Source organism: Hylobates moloch, unplaced genomic scaffold (assembly GCF_009828535.3).
Source record: "Hylobates moloch isolate HMO894 unplaced genomic scaffold, HMol_V3 SCAFFOLD_20, whole genome shotgun sequence".
In the NCBI taxonomy this organism is placed as follows: domain Eukaryota; kingdom Metazoa; phylum Chordata; class Mammalia; order Primates; family Hylobatidae; genus Hylobates; species Hylobates moloch.
In genome coordinates, this window is record NW_026652295.1 from 40,423,438 (window position 1) to 40,442,550 (window position 19,113).

At 47.9% G+C, this 19,113-nt stretch overlaps 1 protein-coding gene across 3 annotated transcripts in view; it reads left to right on the plus strand.

Moving 5' to 3' along the window:
- TAF8 (TATA-box binding protein associated factor 8) overlaps positions 1–19,113 on the plus strand; it is a 41,820-nt gene that overhangs the window by 15,784 nt on the left and 6,923 nt on the right. The window contains exons 6-9 of one of the 3 annotated variants that reach the window (XM_032140848.2): positions 218–365; positions 2,366–2,508; positions 10,856–10,995; positions 14,156–14,789. In XM_032140848.2, the coding sequence (XP_031996739.2) occupies positions 218–365; positions 2,366–2,508; positions 10,856–10,995; positions 14,156–14,258 (534 nt within the window). In that variant the 3' untranslated portion in view covers positions 14,259–14,789. Of the gene's footprint in view, positions 1–217; positions 366–2,365; positions 2,509–10,855; positions 10,996–11,290; positions 12,775–14,155; positions 14,790–19,113 lie in introns of those variants that run through there. The other 2 variants (XM_032140847.2, XM_032140846.2) reach the window with 2 other exon arrangements.

Here is a 19,113-nt window from a genome sequence, read left to right on the forward strand (position 1 = left end):
GGTTTCGTTATGTTGGCCAGGCTGGTCTCGAACTCCTGATCTCAGGTGATCCACCAGCCTTGGCCTCCCAAAGTGCTGGGATTACAGGCGTGAGCCACCACGCCTGGCCTGGTATTGGGTCATTTTAGAGAATAGGGCATAGCAACAGCAAGCCAGGGAGCTGACAAAAGCAGAATACTTCGGCATCACCCCAGTGTCTTTGCTGTTCTCTTTGTAGACGTACCGTGAGCCCGTATCAGACTACCAGGTCCTGCGGGAGAAGGCTGCATCCCAGAGGCGCGATGTGGAGCGGGCACTTACCCGTTTCATGGCCAAGACAGGCGAGACTCAGAGTCTTTTCAAAGATGACGTCAGCACGTTTCCATGTGAGAGTTTCCCCACTGTGTGGACTCTGTCTTATTTGAAATACTCACAATATCTTTTCTTTCTCTCAGCATAGTAGGAAGAAACAAATAAGCTTTTGTCCTTCCCTTGGGTACAGCTTGCCCCTCAGATTTCTGGCTCCCTTCCCCAGGTCTTAAGTCTGTCCTTAACTGACGACTCCAGAACAGTAATGGCCTCTGTTGGGACTGGCTGCTTGAGGTCCATTGAGTTACCTTGAGGATAGCCTAGGCCTAGGCGTCAGAGACACTCAGTGGCAGCCCAGGTCATAGAAGGAACACTGGCATCAGGGGCCAGTTGGCCATCGTGATGTTCCCTTGTAGGTCCCATCTCATTTAACTTGGCATCTTGGCACTATTTGGTCATGTTGACCGAGCTACTTCCTTTCCATAGACCTCAGTTTTTACAAATGTGAGTGAGGGAGGTTGGTTCGGGTGATTCATTCATTCAGCAAGCTCCTGTGGAATGCCTGCTGTGTGCCTGGCTCTGGAATAACAGCAGCTGCCAGTTGTTAAGTGCCAGATACTGTGCTCATCACTTCCCATACATTATCTCATTAAATTCTCTTGTCTGAGTTGGGAACTGATATATCACTACCTTCATAGGAACCCTTCAATGAGGCACAAGAGAAGAGAAATGAAGTCATTTTCTCAAGGAACATGGCTAGTAGACAGCATTCAAACCTAGCTGTTACTGCAGGACCCCACATCTGACCCACAGCAAAAATAATTCTGGAGTTTTTGTGGGTTTTTTTGAGACGGCGTCTTGCTTTGTCATCCAGGCTGGAATACAGTGGCGTGATCTCCGCTCACTGCAACCTCCGCCTCCTGGGTTCCAGCGATTCTTCTGCCTCAGCAAGTAGCTGGGACTACAGGCAGGAGCCACCACACCCAGCTAATTTTTTGTATTTTTAGTGGAGACGGGGTTTCACCCAGTTGGCCAGGCTGGTCTTGAGCTCCTGAGCTCAAGTGATCTGCCTGCCTCAGCCTCCCAAGGTGCTGGGATTATAGGCATGAGCCACCACACCCAGCCAATTCTAGAGTATTTTCTAACAGTCACATTCTACCATAGAAGTATACACAGAGACTTTTTCTTTTTCTGTTTTGAGACAGGATCTCACTCTGTCGCCCAGTCTCGAGTACAGTGGCACAAACACAGCTCACTGCAGCCTGGACCTCCTGGACTCAAGTGAGTCTCCCACCTCAGCCTCCCTAGTAGCTGGGACTACAGGCATGCACTATTATACCTGGCTGATTTTATTTTTCCTAGAGAAGGGATTTCACTATGTTGCCCAGGCTGGTCTCAAACTCCTGGGCTCAAGCAGTCCTCCTGCCTCAGCCTCCCAAAGTGCTAGGATTATAGGCATGAGCCAACACACTCGGCCTTCTTTCTTTTAATGTTATTTTTTAATCAATTTCTTCCTCTCATCCTCATTGCTTTTTGGAAGAGCTAGAACTCTCATTTGCCAGAGTGTCTTACAGCTCAGTGGACATCCGTATATGCAGAGTGCTCAAATCCAGCCTTTGGACTTGAGTCCTTCAGGGTGAAAGAATCAATATTCCTGCTCTGGAAATGAAGCTTAGAGGGGTTTAACTGACCTTGGGTGCAAGATCTCAAAAGTTATGTGTTGCTAGGATTCTATCTATAGCCCCATTTCCATCTTATCTCAGTTATACTTGGCAAAAAGTAGATTCTGAAGTCATGCTGCCTGAGTTAGAATCCCATTCTGCCATTTTTAGCATGCTTGGGAAAGTCATTTCACCTCTCTGTGCCTAATCGTACTTAATAGGATGGGAGCAAGGATGAGAGATAACATGAGTAAAGCCCATAGCACATTGCCTGGCCTGTTGTGTAAGTACTTGGAGCGAGTTAGCTAGTATTATCTTCTGGTGCTGCTCACTGATTTGTTGTGAGGCTCTAGGACTCTAAGCCAGCTGCGAGGTCTCTGTGACAGTGGACTCATGCCTCTCTTCCAATTCGCCAGTGATTGCTGCCAGACCTTTCACCATCCCCTACCTGACAGCTCTTCTTCCATCTGAACTGGAGATGCAACAAATGGAAGAGACAGATTCCTCGGAGCAGGATGAACAGACAGACACAGAGAACCTTGCTCTTCATATCAGCATGGTGGGTTCCACCTTCTGCCTACCTCAGAGTATCCCCCAAACTATTGCACCCTGCCCTCAGTCTGTCACCCTGGGACCTGGACAAGATCGACCTCAGGTCTCTCTGGCTTTCTGTTAGGGGCCTGCATAAGGGCTTGCGTGGTGATCCGGGTGTGACCTGATCTCCTGCTTAGAGACACATCCGTGTCCTGGGGATTCACTCGTTCATTCAACAAATACAGTTCCAGGTGCTGGGGAATTAGTAGGAAGCCAAACAAACAAAATTGCCTGTCCTCATGGGGCTAATGAAAAATAATAAATGAGATAGGAAGTGGGGATGGGAATGGGAGGGATGCAGTATTAGGTAGAGTGACTAAGAAGGGGACATTTGAGTAAAGACCTGAGGGGAACAAGGCATGGACATGTCTGGGAGTGGAGCCATTCTAGGCAGCAGGGGCAGCAGATGCAAAGGCCCTGAGGCAGACGCTCCCCTGTTGTATTGAAGAACAGCAAGGACATCAGGGTGGCCAGAGTGGAGTGAACAAGGAGGAGGACAGTAGGGGACGACGTCCGAGAGGGCCCACGGGGAGTCAGACCTTACAGGGTCTTAAAGGTTAAATGAGACACTTTGCCATTTACCCGGTAAGATGGAGCCACTGGAGATGTTGAGCAGAGGAGGGTCAGGATCCGAGATAGGTTTGCTAACAGGGTCAGTCAGGTTGCTGTGCTGAAGATGGGCTATAGAGGGCAGGGAGACCAGTTAGGATGCTGTCACAGTAAACTGAGAGATGGTAGGAGGAGCAAAGATAAGGAGATGTGGTCACCTAGATTATTTGGTCAGATTCTAGATCACTTTCAGAGCAAAGCCAGTTGATAGAGTAGATATGAGAGAGAGTTAAAGAAAACTCTAAGGCTTTTTGCCTGAACAATAGGAAAGATGGAATTGCCTTCAGCCAAGATAGGAACAACCACCGGGTAGAACAGGTGTGTGGGGGAAGTCAGAAATTGACGTTCGTGTCTTAAACGTAGATGAGTTAAGTTTGAGATGCTTGTTAGACATCAGGTGGTGATGTCAGGTGAAGAATTGGATATATAATTTGGAGTTTGAGGAGCAGTTAGGGCAGGAGATGCATATTTGGGAACCAGCAGCCTGTAGGTCGTGTCTAAAAACATGAGCATGGATGAGCTCTTCCAGAGATGAGTGAGGATAAGAAGAAGAAGCACATTGAGTCTTGGAGCTGTTGCTATGTGTAGAGCTTGAAGAGATGAGGAAGAACCAGGATGGAGGTGGGAGGAGAACTGGAAGAGGGCTGTGTCCTGGAGGCCAAGGGAAGTAAGTGTTACAGGGAGAAAAGAGCAATTAGCTGTGTCCAAAGCTGTGGGGGGCTCCAATGGTAGGAGGACTGAGAATTCAACCATTAGATCTGGCAGTGTGGATGTCATTTGTGACCTTGATGAGAGCCATTTCAGTAAGAATGAGAGCGAAGACCTGGAGTAAATTCAGAGAGAATGGGAGGAGAGAAGAGGAGTCAGTGAGTATAGACTTGTGCTGTCCATTACAGCAGCCACTAGCCACATGTGGGTATTTAAATTTAAATTAATGAAATAAAAGTAAAGGCCGGGCGCGGTGGCTCATGTCTGTAATCCCAGCACTTAGGGAGGCCGAGGCAGGCAGATCACGAGGTCAGGAGATCGAGACCATCCTGCCTAACACGGTGAAACCCCGTCTCTACTAAAAATACAAAAAAAAAAATTAGCCAGGCGTGGTGGCGGGCGCCTGTAGTCCCAGCTATTTGGGAGCCTGAGGCAAGAGAATGGCATGAACCTGAACCTGGGAGATGGAGCTTGCGGTGAGCCAAGATCGCGCCACTGCACTCCAGCCTGGGCGACACAGCAAGACTCTTGTCTCAAAAAAAAAAAAAAAAGAACTAAAAATTGGTTTCTTAATCTCACTAGCCACATTCATTTCAAGTATTTGATAGCCACATACGGCCAGTGGCTGCTCTACTGGGCAGTGCAGATACTGAACATTTCCATTGGCACAGAAAGTCGTGTGGTGTTCCTGCAGTACAGGGAAGGAGAGTGATGCAGTGGTAACTAAAAGGGGGAAAATTAAGGAATTGAGAGAGGTGTTCTGTGTTTTTATTTTTTGAGATAAAGGAAATAACGTGTTTGTGTGCTGTTGGGAATGATCTCGTCAAAAGGGGAAGTGGATACGGGAGAGAAAGAAAAGTCTGGGAATGATGTCATTTGGTAGATGAGAGGGGATGGGCCCGTGACTAAATGGAGGGACCAGCCTTCTTCTTGACATTTCATACTCAGGATAGGAGACAACATGTGGGTTCAGAGACAAAGGTAGGCAAGGAGATGTTCTAGTCCTAGCTTGTTTTAGGGTATACTTTCTTTTCTGCTTACCGGTGTGTCATACTCAGCAAGTGAAAGGATAAGAGCCCCCTCTTGTTCCTGCACCCTTGGAGAAAGTGCCAAGTACAATCACAGAACCGCCAGAAGCTGGAATGCCCTCAAGGCTAATAGGGTTACCATATTCAACCATCCTTGAAAATCAGCACTAGTTTGGATGCCTTAGTGGCTGTAGTTAGACTGAGCATCCCGTATGTTCTCCAAGACGTGATACACCAAATGGCAGCCAGCCACTCTGGTTTGCTAGTAGAATATGCCTGTGACATCTCTATTTGCTGAAGGTCTTATTTGCCTGGACATACTTTTTTTTTTTTTTTTTTTAGATGGAGTCTCGCTCTGTCGCCCAGGCTGGAGTGCAGTGGCAAGATCTTGGCTCACTGCAACCTCCGCCTCCCGGGTTCAAGCGATTCTCCTGCCTCAGCCTCCTGAGTAGCTGGGATTACAGGCACGCACCACCATGCCCAGCTAATTTTTGTATTTTTAGTAGAGACGGGGTTTCACCATGTTGGTCAGGCTGGTCTCGAACTCCTGACCTCATGATCTGCCCGCCTTGGCCTCCCAAAGTGCTGGGATTACAGGCATGAGCCACCGCGCCTGGCCTGGACATACTTTTTTTTTTTTTTTTTTTCAATGTTGAATTATTCCTTTCAGAATTAGGGCTGGGAGCCCATGGCTTTTAATAAAGCAGAGGAAATTGTTATTGTACGCTTCTGTTAATTTGGGCTGAGATATGGTGATTGGGTCATGGACTAAGTTGAGGTTCACCTTATGAGAAAGAGGAATCATGTAAACAAACATCATCATACCTTTGTAAGTACAATATAGTTAAAGGGCTTGGACATGCATTCACTGACGGTCCCATAGTGATGTGAGGTCATGGTGGTAATTGAACCTAAAGAGTGTCAGCAACTGCCTGAGGACTCTTTTTTTTTTTTTTTTTTGAGAAGGAGTCTCGCTCTGTCGCCCAGGCTGGAGTGCAGTGGCGCGATCTCGGCTCACTGCAACCTCCACCTCCTGGGTTCACGCTATTCTCCTGCCTCAGCCTCTCCGAGTAGCTGGGACTACAGGCGCCCGCCACCACGCCCGGCTAATTTTTTTTTCTTGTATTTTTAGTAGAGACGGGGTTTCACCGTGTTAGCCAGGATGGTCTCGATCTCCTGACCTCGTGATCCGCCCGCCTCGGCCTCCCAAAGTGCTGGGATTACAGGCTTGAGCCACCGCGCCCGGCCTTACAGACATTGTTATAGCGAAGTAAATAACTGGTTTTTTCGTTTGTTTTGGTTTTTTTTTTTTTTGAGACCGAGTCTCGCTCTGTCACCCAGGCTGGAGTGCAGTGGCGAGATCTCAGCTCACTGCAAGCTCCGCCTCCCGGGTTCACACCATTCTGCTGCCTCAGCCTCCCCAGCAGCTGGGACTACAGGCGCCCGCCACCACGCCCGGCTAATTTTTTTGTATTTTTAGTAGAGACGGGGTTTCACCATGTTAGCAAGGATGGTCTCGATCTCCTGACCTCGTGATCCGCCCGCCTCAGCCTCCCAAAGTGCTGGGATTACAGGTGTGAGCCACTGCGCCCAGCCAATAACTGATATTTTAAATTATTCTTTTATCTCTTGATGACAGTGCACCTCTCAAGGTCTGTTGTTAGGCAGTACATTATTTAACCTCGTTGTGGTTTCTCCATGTACTTGAACATGAAGGAGTTGTTCATTTTAAATTCGTGTATAATTTAAATTCATGTATAACAGATTCTTTTCTCACACATTTGAACCAGCTGCTTTCTGCAGCCAACCCAGATATCTAAACTTTTACTCTTTTTATGAAAAATGTACCAGTCACTCACTCAACCAGTGTTTATTTTATTTATTTATTTATTTTTTGAGACGGAGTTTCAATCTTGTTGCCCAGGCTGGAGTGCAATGGCACGATCTCGGCTCACTGCAACCTCCGCCTCCTAGGTTCAAGCACTTCTCCTGCCTCAGCCTCCCTAGTAGCTGGGATTATAGGCATGTGCCAACATGCCCGGCTAATTTTGTATTTTTAGTAGAGACAGTGTTTCTCCATGTTGGTCAGGCTGGTCTCGAACTCCTGACCTCAGGTGATCCGCCCGCCTCGGCCTCCCAAAGTGCTGGGATTACAGGCATGAGCCACTGCGCCTGGCCTTCAACCAGTGTTTGTTTAGCACCTAGTATGTGCCAGATACTGTTCTGGCTGCTTGGGATAAAGCAGTGAGAAAAACAAAGAAAACCTCTGCCTTTTAGGAGCCTATGTTTGGCTGGGGGAGAATGATAGTAAACATAATATATGAATAAATCGTTGCATAGTATATCAGAAATGAAAGTGCTCTGCGGGGAAAAAACAGTAGGGGAAGATCCGGGGTGAGGAGGCGTCTTCAGTTTTAAGTGGGGTGCTCGGGGTAGGCATTACTGAGAAGGGGATATCTGAGCAGGGGCTTGAAATGAGTGAGGGAGTGAGCCATGTGGATATCTGGGGAAGAGTGTTCTGGCAGAGGGAATGGGCAGTGCAAAGGCCCTGTGGAATAGTGAGTGGCTTGTGGGAGGGAGGGACAGACTGGGTAGGGCCTTGTAGGCTGTTTTAAGAGCTGGCTTTTAACTAAGTGAGATGGGAGTTGTGGGAGGGTGTGGAGCAGAGGAGGGACGTTTCTGAGCTTAAAGCATCACTCTGATGGCTCGGTAAGAACGGACTAGAGAGATCAGTCAGGAAGCTGTCACTATAGCCTAGGCGAGAGGCAGTGGTGGGCCCAAGCAGAGTGGTTGCCACAGAGGTGGTGGAAGTGGTCAGTACCTGCATGAATTTTGAAGGTAAGTCCAAGAGGCTGTGCTAACAGATTGGGTGTGGGATGTCAGTGAAAGAAAAGGAGTGTGCCAGGTGTGGTGGTGCATGCCTGTAGTTCCAGTCACTTGGGAAGCTGAGGCAGGAAGATTGAGCCCAGGAATTTGAGTCCAGTTTTGGGCAACATAGTGAGACCCTGTTTAAAAATAAAAGAAAGAAAACAAGCAAGAATGACCACAGAGTTTGTGACTCGAGCCATTAGAAGGATGGGGTTGCCATCATTTGTGATGGGAGGGACTGAGAAGAGCTGTTTACACCACAGGGGAAGGTCCCCAATTCAGACTTACGTGCCTGAAGTCTGAACTGTCTACCTGATACCCCAGTGGAAATGCTGAGTGAGCAGCTGGCTGCATGAGCCTGGAAGTCGGGAGAGGTGAGGGCTGGCAATGTACTCCAGGGAGCTGTTGGCGTGGAGATGGCACTGAGAGCTGGGAGACTGGATGCAGTCACCACAGAGGGTGTAGGGCTTGCTAGAGCTCACAGGCAATTCAGGGAGCTCCTGACAGACCATTCTGCTCCCACCTTTTTTACAAATCTCTGGGTCAGTTTGACACTTTACTTTTTTGTTTTTTTGAGACGGAGTCCCACTCTGTCGTCTAGGCTGGAGGGCAGTGGCACAATCTCGGCTCACTGCAACCTCCAACTCCTGGGTTCAAGCAACTGTCTTGCCTCAGCCTCCCGAGTAGCTGGGATTATAGGCGCCTACCACCATGCCCGGCTAATTTTTTTGTATTTTTAGTAGAGGCAGGGTTTCACCATGTTGGCCAGGCTGATCTCGAACTCTTCACCTCAGGTGATCCACCTGCCTAGACCTCCCAAAGTTCTAGATTACAGGCGTGAGCCACCACACCTGGCCTACTTTTTTTTTTTTTTTTTTTTTTTTTTACTGACTCCCCCACCCCTAACCATCTCAATGCTGCCTGTCCCTGAAGGGGACATTTCTATGAGGCCTGCTTGGGAGAAGGAAGCCTGTCATCCTGCTCTCGTGAGCCATGATGGGCCGAATGGAGGGAGCCTCTGGACCCTCCTGGCGTTTTCAGAACCTCTAACAGTGTTACCTCCATGTGTATCTGAGAAAACATCGAAGGCACGGTTGAAGTGAGCTTCCAATAACTTTGAAGATAGGCTGTCTACTGTAGAGAAATGATAGGATGGACGGAGCAGGGAGATACTACTCATGTGTGCCATTAGGAACTTCAGAAAGTTGGATGCCAGATACCCAAGGGAGGTCTGGTTGTGGGCAGACCTTTTTTCCCGCACCTGGTCTGGCCTGAACTAGGTTGGTCCTGCAGCACTTGCTTTCAAGAGTCTCTGGAAGGCCCCAGTAGCTCTGGGTCACCTTGTGGTCCCACTGGATTGGGTGCTGGAGAGGGAAAACACACAGGCCCTGATACTGGGCCAATGGAACTGAGTCTTTGAAGAGAACAATTGATAGGACAGAGAGAGGGCACGCAGGGGAACCTAGATGTGATCTGGTTTCTTCCGGCTCATTAAACCTGAGACTGGTGTCCATGCCCTAGGCCAGCTGTCCTGTCAGGGGAACCTGCTATTCATTTCATGCCATCCGGTCATGGCGTCCTCTGTCTGTTTTGACAGCGGCCTCTCCTGCTTGAGGTCAGTGAGGGCCTCTTTATCCTCAAGTTGCAGAACAGGAATCTCAATAACTTCTTCTCCGTGGAAGAACTTCCCCTTGGCCCATCACCAGGGGGCGCAGCCCGACCAAACGTGGAAAATAAAGGAGGCTGTGAATAAAGAAAGGATAACTGACTGCTCATATTTCCAGAACAGTTTTTAAAATATCAGCATATTACCTTTTTTTCTGTGTCTGTACACAACTGTGACTTTTTAAGAATTTCGATCATACTGATTACATGTGAACTTATAAACTTTTCTGAAAAAACACATTTTTCTCAAAAAATGAACAGTAAAGCGGCTGGGTGCGGTGGCTCATGCCTGTAATCCCAGCACTTTGGGAAGCCAAGGCTGGCAGATCATGAGGTCAGGAGATCAAGACCATCCTGGCTAATATGGAAACCCCGTCTCTACTAAAAATACAAAAATTAGTGGGACGTGGTGGCAGGCACCTATACTCCCAGCTACTTGGGAGGCTGAGGCAGGAGAATTGCTTGAACCCAGAGGCAGAGCTTGCAGTGAGCCAAGATCACACCACTGCACTCCAGCCTGGGTAAGAGAGCAAGACTCTGTCTCAAAAAAAAAAAAACTAACAGTAAAAAACCCTGCCTCGGAGTTTGAGACTAGCCTGGCCAACTGGTAAAACCCCGTCTCTACTAAAAATACAAAAATTAGCTGGGCGTCATGGCACATGCCTGTAATCCCAGCTACTTGGGAGGCTGAAGCAGGAGAATTGCTTGAACCTGGGAGACGGAGGCTGCAGTGAGCCAAGATCACGCCACTGCACTCCAGCCTGGGTGACACAGGGAGACTCCATCTCAAACAGGCAAACAAACAAACCCTGCCTCATAGGTTGCAGATAGGCATTACCAATGATGTGCATGTGCTGGTACCTGCAGGCTCTGCTTCCCTTAGTGGAACCCTCAAGGCTCGAGAAGTTTCTGGCCTATGCTGGGATGTGATTGTTGGTACCATGTTGCAAGTATCAGAAATGTGAGGATTTGAGGGGGAAATCTGTTCTGATTTAGGTTAGCTTGGCCAGGAGATGTGCTATGCAAATGATGTGTTCTGATCCTGTATCTCCCAGTCCTGCGGGGTGTCCAGAATCACTTTTCTTCTTCATCTCCCCACCAGGCTGGGCATCCTCCCTGAGGCATCTGAATTTGATTCCTGTCCCTCCCAGGTCTCTGTTCTTTCTAACCCCTGTCCCTGCCTTCTCCAGAGGTTAAAAACTCTGGACTCTGTTGTGTGCTCTCTTGGGTCAAGGCTGCTAGTCTTGCCTTCCCTTCATAGCCAGCCCCTGCCTGGGCCTCGCTTCAACAGGGCAGAGATAGGTACGTTGGAAAGAAGGTGCTTCCCAGGTTCTAATTTCTTAATTAGAGGATGCTAATGGTCATTCCAATTATGGGCATGATCTCTTTCCTTATAGTGTTGATGTTGTGCTTTATTTTGGCTTTTGCTCAAAGGAGGATTCTGGAGCCGAGAAGGAGAACACCTCTGTCCTGCAGCAGAACCCCTCCTTGTCGGGAAGCCGGAATGGGGAGGAGAACATCATCGATAACCCTTATCTGCGGCCTGTGAAGAAGCCCAAGATCCGCAGGAAGAAGTGAGTCGGAGGCTGGGGTCCAGAGAGCCTTCACTGTCCCACCGAGGTGGTCTTCTCTGCTCCTTGGAAAAGAGTCTCCTCAGTGGGGCTGAGCCTTGGGGAAAGCCACTCTGGTGAGAGGGAATAGTCTCCCTTTTCCTGTCTTTACTTGGCTCCCATACATAGCTCTTGTTCCTTAGTGGTTGAGTGTCCTGCAGTCTAGGGACCAACCCTCACAGCGCTGGAGCTGTTTTCCCCTAGAAGGAGAGCAGACAGGGCCCACACCAGGAGGCTCCATGGTTCCTCTTCTTTCTAGGTCCCTCTCCTGAGCTGAGAAGGAAACCTGGCTTGTAGAGGGGCGCAGAGTCCACCCTCCCGGGGAGTTAAAGCCACTCAAGGGAAGAAGAGGGTGACCTCCTCATGGCCAAGCCGAGGCTGCAGGGTGTGATCGGACATGACTTTCATGGCAAACCGTCTATTAAGATGACCTATTTTCACTGGATGTTTGGGTTGAGGAAGATATGAACAGAATAATGATAATTTTTTTTTTTTGAGATGGAGTCTTACTCTTATCACCCAGGCTGGAATGCAGTGGCGTGATCTCAGCTCACTGCAGTCTCTGCCTCCCAGGTCCAAGCGAATCTCCTGCCTCGGCCTCCTGAGTAGCTGGGACTAGAGGCAAGCGCCACCATGCTGGCTAATTTTTGTATTTTTAGTAGAGATAGGGTTTCGCCATCTTCCCCAGGCTGGTCTTGAACTCCTGTCCTCAAGTGATCCACCCGCGTTGGCCTCCCAAAGTGTTGAGATTACAGGTGTGAGCCACCACGCCCAGCTAATTTTTGTATTTTTAGTAGAGATAAGGTTTCGCCATGTTGGCCAGGCTGGTCTTGAACTCCTGACCTCAAGTGATCCACCCGCCTCAGCCTCCCAAAGTGCTGGGATTACAGGCGTGAGCCACCGCACCCAGCCAGAGACTTTCTTAATCAATCGGGCTATGTGGTGGGGCATAGCAGCAGCCAGTGACTTCGTTCATTATCACAGGATTTGATTCCTTTGAAACTCGAGACCAGGGAAAGTGACAGGAAAGAAAGGGCTGTTTGCTACTGTGCTTATTACAAAGAAGACTGTTTGTCCAGTGTGTATTTCAGGATATCTGGATCCCTTTTATTGACTCACAGTTTGTGGCACCACTTTCTCATCCCAGAACTTCATTCTTATTTCTCTCCTCATCTGGCCTCCAAGTGCTCCGTTGAGCTGATGGAAAGTGACTTTGTACTCCCTCAACGTGTTGGAAACAGGAGGCCACACAGCACAGCTTTGATTGGGGCGGGCAGGAGTCAGGAGTCTTGAGCAGAGCGTCACTGTGAAGGAGAACGACATGTTGGGGCTGCACCTATCCTCCTGTCGGCATTTGACAAAAGCTCCCTGAAGCGGGGCAGCACCCTCTTCCTGAGAGATTTACCATTTATTGCCCCTCTGAGGAATGTGTGCTTGGGAACTGCCAAGTCTTGCCCCTTCTGGAAGAAGAGGTTTTCTCTGACAAGAGCCAAGAACGTCGGCTCTATTATGCTGGGACTTTATAGAGGAGCCATGGGGTTTAAACAGTAGGAAAGAGGGGCCAGGCGCAGTGGCTCATGCCTGTAATCCCAGCACTTTGGGAGGCGAAGGCAGGCGGATCACTTGAGGTCAAGAGTTCAAAACCAGCTTGGCCAACATAGTGAAACCCCGTCTCTACTAAAAATACAAAAATTAGCCGGGTGTGGTGGCTCACGCCTATAATCCCAGCTACTCGGGAGGCTGAGGCAGGAGAATCACTTGAACCTGGGAGGCGGAGGTTGCAGTGAGCCGAGATCATGCCACTGCACTCCAGCCTGGGTGACAGAGCGAGACTCCGTTTCAAAAAAATAAAAAAAAAAGATAAAGTAAACAATAGGAAAGGATTTGGTGGGGTAGGGATGGGGTGTTGAGGGCTGGGCCTCATCTTGTATTCTGAAAGCTGAGAAACGGCTGGTCAGCTGGAAGGCTGGTGGATGGGCAGGAGTGAACCAAGCTGAGGCGTTCTCCAAGAAGCAGGTCTGAGTCTGTCCAACCACTTTGTATCCTGTAGGGAGGACAACTTCATTCTTAACATACCCTACAAACCAGAAAACAAGTTTTTAAGGAAGATGCTGGGCATGCTGATACCTTTTTTGGCCTCCTAAGGAAGAGCTTTTAAAACTAAATCCAAGGAAGAAAAATGCAACGACACGTGGAAGTGAACACTGGATTAATAAGCTGTTTCCCAAGTTAGAATCCTAACGTCCATATTTAACTTCATGTATTCCCCTTTGGCTTCCACAGTTCAACTCCTTTTATTTTGAGACAGGGTCTCGCTGTGTTGCCCCAGCTGGAGTATAGTGGCGCTACCTCGGCTCACTGCAACCTCCACTCCCCGGGTTCAAGCAATTCTCAGAGTAGCTGGGATTACAGATGCCTGCCACCATGCCTGGCTAATTTTTTTTTTTTTTTTTTTTTTGTATTTTTAGTAGACATGGGATTTTGCTATGTTGCCCAGGCTGGTCTTGAACTCCTGGCCTCAAGTGATCCACCCGCCTTGGCCTTCCAAAGTGTTGGGATTACAGGCGTGAGCCACGGTGCCCAGCCCATCTCTTAGTCTTCCATTCCCTTGGTGAATCTGGAAACTTGAAAAACTTGGGGACTTGACAGCAGGCTCCATGTTCTTCTGGCCTCACTGTGCTGTGTAAGGAAAGAGCTGCTTGTCAGGAACTGAAGAGGGGACGCTAGTAAAAATAAATTGGATTCCCTGACTGGACTAAATAGGAGGTTTTCAGGTTTGTAGTAACCTGAAACTCTCCTAGATCGAAGCAGTTAGACTGGCCTATGTGGCCTTCTCAGGGTTTGTGATTCAGTTCTTAGCGATTCTTGGCCTGGTAAGTTTATGAACACAGCCCCACATTCAAGCTGTGGCCAATCCCAGCTGTTCTCACTGCTCTTGGGAGGTGTCATCCCAGTCAGTGTTTCTGCAGCTTCCATTTGTTGTTATTATCCAGTGTAAGCGCCTGTTGAATGCAGATGTGCTGAGTTATAGGTGGGATTTGGAAAAGGGCTGCTATTTCTGCTGTTGAGATTTCAGAGGCTATACTCTTTTTTTTCTTTTCTTTTCTTTTTTTTTTTGAGACAGCATCTCACTCTTATCGCCCAGGCTGGAGTGCAATGGCGTGATCTCGGCTCACTGCAACCTCCACCTCCTGGGTTCAAGGGATTCTCCTGCCTCAGCCTCCTGAGTAGCTGGGATTACAGGCACCTACCACAACTCTCGGCTAATTTTTTTTGTATTTTTGGTAGAGACGGGGTTTCACCAGGTTGGCCAGGGTGGTCTCCAATACCTGACCTCAGGTGATCACCCACCTCAGCCTCCCAGTGGGGGTGGGATTACAGGCCTCCTCGGCCTCCCAGTGGGGGTGGGATTACAGGCCTGAGTCACCGCACCCGGCCTCAGAGGCTGTACTCATAATTTTGTTCTGAGGGGAGACAGGGAAAGGGTTAGACAACTTGAAACATTGACCCTGTATAAAAATGCATAATTCTCAATGTGTATTTATAAATTTCTATTTTTTATAACTTTATGGGACTTCTTAGAGGCAAAAAGTAGTAAACACGCAGATTAAAAATGTTTATGAAAATCTCAATAAAAATTCATAATAAAAACTTTGTAAATAAATAGAACTGTAAGCTTTGAACTTAATTTGTGTTCAAAAGTTAACAGCAATGTGGACAAATAAGTCAGGCTTAGCCCTTGTGTTGGCCTAAGCACACCTGGGAACTTGGTAAAACTTTTATTTTGGAAATTTTCAAATACAAAATTAGCAAAATATATGAACGCCTGTATATGCCTCACCAAGCTTCCACACTTATCAATAGCTTGTTGATTCTGTTTCATCTGTTTCTCCGACTTTTTGTCCTTTATTTTCTTTCCTCCTGGAGTAGTGTGTGTGTGTGTGTGTGTGTGTGACAGAGTTTCACTCTTGTTGCCCAGGCTGGAGTGCAATGGTGCAATCTTGGCTCACTGCAACCTCCGCCTCCTGGGTTCAAATGATTCTCCTGCCTCAGCTTCCTGAGTAGCTGGGATTATAGGTACCTACCACCACGCCTGGCTAATTTTTTTTTTTTTTTTTTTTTGGAGATGGAGTCTCGCTCTGTTGCCCAGGCTGGATTGCAGTGGATTGTCAAGATTGTGGTGGTGCAATCTCGGCTCACTGTAAGCTCCGCCTCCCGGGTTCACGCCATTCTCCTGCCTCAGCCTCCTAAGTAGCTGGGACTACAGGCCCCTGCCACCACGCCTGGCTAATTTTTTGTATTTTTCAGTAGAGACGGAGTTTCACCGCGTTAGCCAGGATGGTCTCAATCTCCTGACCTCATGATCGCCCGCCTCGGCCTCCCAAAGTGCTGGGATTACAGGCATGAGCCACCACACCTGGCCTAATTTTTTGTATTTTTAGTAGAGATGGGGTTTCACCATGTTGGCCAGACTGGTCTCCAACTCCTGACCTCAGGTGATCACCTGCCTCAGCCTCCTAAAGTGCTGAGGTTACATGCGTGAGCCACCACTCCTGGCTCTTATGGAGTATTTTTAAATGCAAACCCCAGACCTGTGTCATTTAATCTAAAAGTGTCTATACATATCTCTGATTGATCTTTCTTTAAATTTTAATTTTGGAATAATTATAGATTCACAAGATGTTGCAAAAAATGTTGAGAGAGATCCTGTGTACCCATCACCCACTTTCTCCCAGTGGTAGCATCTTGTATAACTGTAGTGCAGTATCAAAACCCTTGCATTCAGTTTCAGTGTACAATGTGGATTGTATATTAGTACAATCCATAGAGCTTATTTAGTTTTCACCATGTGCACGTGTGTGTGTTATGTGTGTGTTGTTCTGTGCAGTTGCATCGTGTAGATTTGTGTAACCACCACCACACAAATGGTGGAGACACAGAACCACTGCGTCAGTACAGTTCTCCCTCGTGCTGTCTGTTTGCAGTCACATCCACCTCTCTGCTCTTCTACTTCTCTCCTGGCAGCCACTACTCTGTTCTCTATCTCTAATGTTACTGAAAGAATGTTATAAATTGAATCATAAAGTATGTGACTTTTTTCTTTTTATTTTTGAGACAGAGTCTTGCTCTATCGCCTAGGCTGGATGGAGTGCAGTAGAGTGATCCTGGCTCACTGCAACTCCTCTACCTCCTGGGTTCAAGAGATTCTCCTGCCTCAGCCTCCCAAGTAGCTGGGATTACAGGCATGTGCCACCACACCCAGCTAACTTTTGTATTTTTAGTAGAGATGGGGTTTCACCATGTTGGCCAGGTTGGTCTCCAACTCCTGACCTCAAGTGATCTGCCCACCTCAGCCTCCCAAAGTGCTAGGATTACAGGCATGACCCACCGCACCTGGCCAAGTATGAGACTTTTTGACATTGGCTTTTTCAGTTCTGCATAATTCTCTTGAGATCCATCTAGGTGGTTTTGTGTATCAGTAGTTCCTTTCTTTTTATTGCTGAGTAGCATGGATGCACCATAGTTTAACACAGTTTCCTTAACCATTCACGCATTGAGAGACATCTGGGCTGTTTCCAATTTGGGGCTACTCTGAATAAAGCTGCTATAACACTGTGTACAGGTTTTTTGTGTAAACAAAAGTTTTAGTTTCTCTGCAATAAATACCTAAGAATGCAATTGCTGGGTCCTATGGTAATTGCGTATTTAATTTTGTAAGAAACTGACAAAACCATTTCCCAAAGCCGGTGTACTATATATATGTGTATATGTGTGTGTGTGTGTGTGTGTGTGTGTGTGTGTGTATATATATATATATATATATATTTTGTTTTGTTTTAGACAGCCTCACTCTGTTGCCAGGCTGGAGTGCAGTGGTGTAATCTTGGCTCACTGCAACCTCAACCTCCCGGTTCAAGTGATTCTGCCTCAACCTCCCGAGTAGCTGGGACTACAGATGCATGCCACCACGCCTGGCTAATTTTTGTATTTTTAGTAGAGGCGGGGTTTCACCATGTTGTCCAGGGTGGTCTTGAACTCCTGACCTTGAATGATCCACCCACCTCGGCCCCCCAAAGTGATGGGATTACAGGCAGGAGCCACTGTGCCCAGCCGGCTGTACCATTTTTTAAATTCTCCCTAGCGATGTTGAGTGATCCAGTGTCTCTACATCCTCTCAAGTATTCAGTATTATTTTTTATTTTAGCCATTCTGATGGGTGTGTTGTAATATCTTATATTGATTTGCATTTTCTTAATGTCTAACCTTCCCCTCTGCATCACAGCCCCAGTTCTGGCTTTGGAGTGAGGATTCTCAGCAAGCCCCTTTCCTCTGTTTCTGACCAGGAGGCAGTTAAGTGGTGATTGGCGGGGTTATTCTGAGAGACCAGTAGCAACACTGGCTGGCTTTCAGGGAAACAAGTGTGAAAGATGTACCTGAGTGGGGCCGGGCGCGGTGGCTCACGCCTGTAATCCCAGCACTTTGGGAGGCCGAGGCGGGTAGATCATGAAGTCAGGAGTTCAAGACCAGCCTGGCCAATGTGGTGAAACCCCGTCTCTACTAAAATTACAAAAATTAGCTGGGCGTGGTGGTGGGTGCCTGTAATCCCAGCTACTCGGGAGGCTGAGGCAGAGAATTGCTTGAACCCAGTAGGCAGAGGTTGCAGTGAGCCAAGATCGCACCACCGCACTCCAGCCTGAGTGACAGAGCAAGACTCCGTCTCCAGAAAAAAAAAAAAAAGATGAACCTGAGCTTTGTTTTTCTGGCATCTTGAAGTCACTCTACTTCTATTCATGTGGCTCAGTAAAATAAGGCTTGGTGACATTTGTATGCATTGTCCACCACTTAACCACCTGTGGATCTGGGGCAAATCACTAAACTTCCAAATCAGTTCTACAGAACGGGATCATTAGGATACCTTGTTGAGGGGATTTCATGGAATGTCTTTACCATTAAAATAAAGTATGGCCATGCTTTATACATGAGTGTTATTCTATTACCAGACCTTTCTTTTCTTTCCGTTGCTTTTAAAATTATAAAAGCGGCTGGGCTCAGTGGCTCACGCCTGTAATCCCAGCACTTTGGGAGGCTGAGGTGGGCGGATCACCTGAGGTTGAGAGTTCAAGACCAGCCTGACCAACACGAAGAAACCCCATCTCTACTGAAAATACAAAATTAGCAGGGTGTGGTTGTGCATGCCTGTAATCTCAGCTACTTGGGAGGCTGAGGCAGGAGAATCGCTTGAACCCAGGTGGTGGAGGTTGCGGTGAGCCGAGATCGCGCCATTGCACTCCAGCCTGGGCAACAAGAGTGAAACTCCGTCTCAAAAAATAAATAAAATTATAAAAGCTGGCCGGGTGCGGTGGCTCATGCCTGTAATCCCAGCACTTTGGGAGGCCGAGGCGGGTGGATCACGAGGTCAGGACATCGAGACCATCCTGGCTAACACTGTGAAACCCGGTCTCTACTAAAAAAAATACAAAAAATTAGCCGGGCGTGGTGGCGGGCGCCTGTAGTCCCAGCTACTCGGGAGGCTGAGGCAGGAGAATGGCGTGAACCCGGGAGGTGAAGATTGCAGTGAGCCGAGATTGGCCACTGCACTCCAGCCTGGGCGACAGAGCAAGACTCTGTCTCAAAAATAAATAAATAAATAAAATAAAAAATTATAAAAGCTTGCTTGCCTCATGACAATCTGAAAAAATACATATAAAAGCTAATACTAATGGAGAGCTGAACTCTTGTCAGTCACTGTTCTAAGTGTTTTACACATAGGGACTCATTTGATCCTCACAATTACCCTGAAAGCAAATGTTTTCACCGTTCCTGTTTGCAGTCGAGGACATGGAGGCCTGGAGAGGTCAGTAACAAGTCAGCCCACCTGGCTGCTGAGTAGCTCAGCTGCAGTCTGCACCCAGGCATTCTGCTCCAGAGCTGATTGACGCTGTTGCCTCACAACTGTTCGTGTTTTGAGGCTTAGTGGCACCGAGCTCTGACGTGTGCACCACCCACCCGTGCATTCAACTGGCCTGTAGGTGTGAGGAGAAAGGAAGCTAGAAATGGGACCAGTTAAGAGAGGTGATGTGG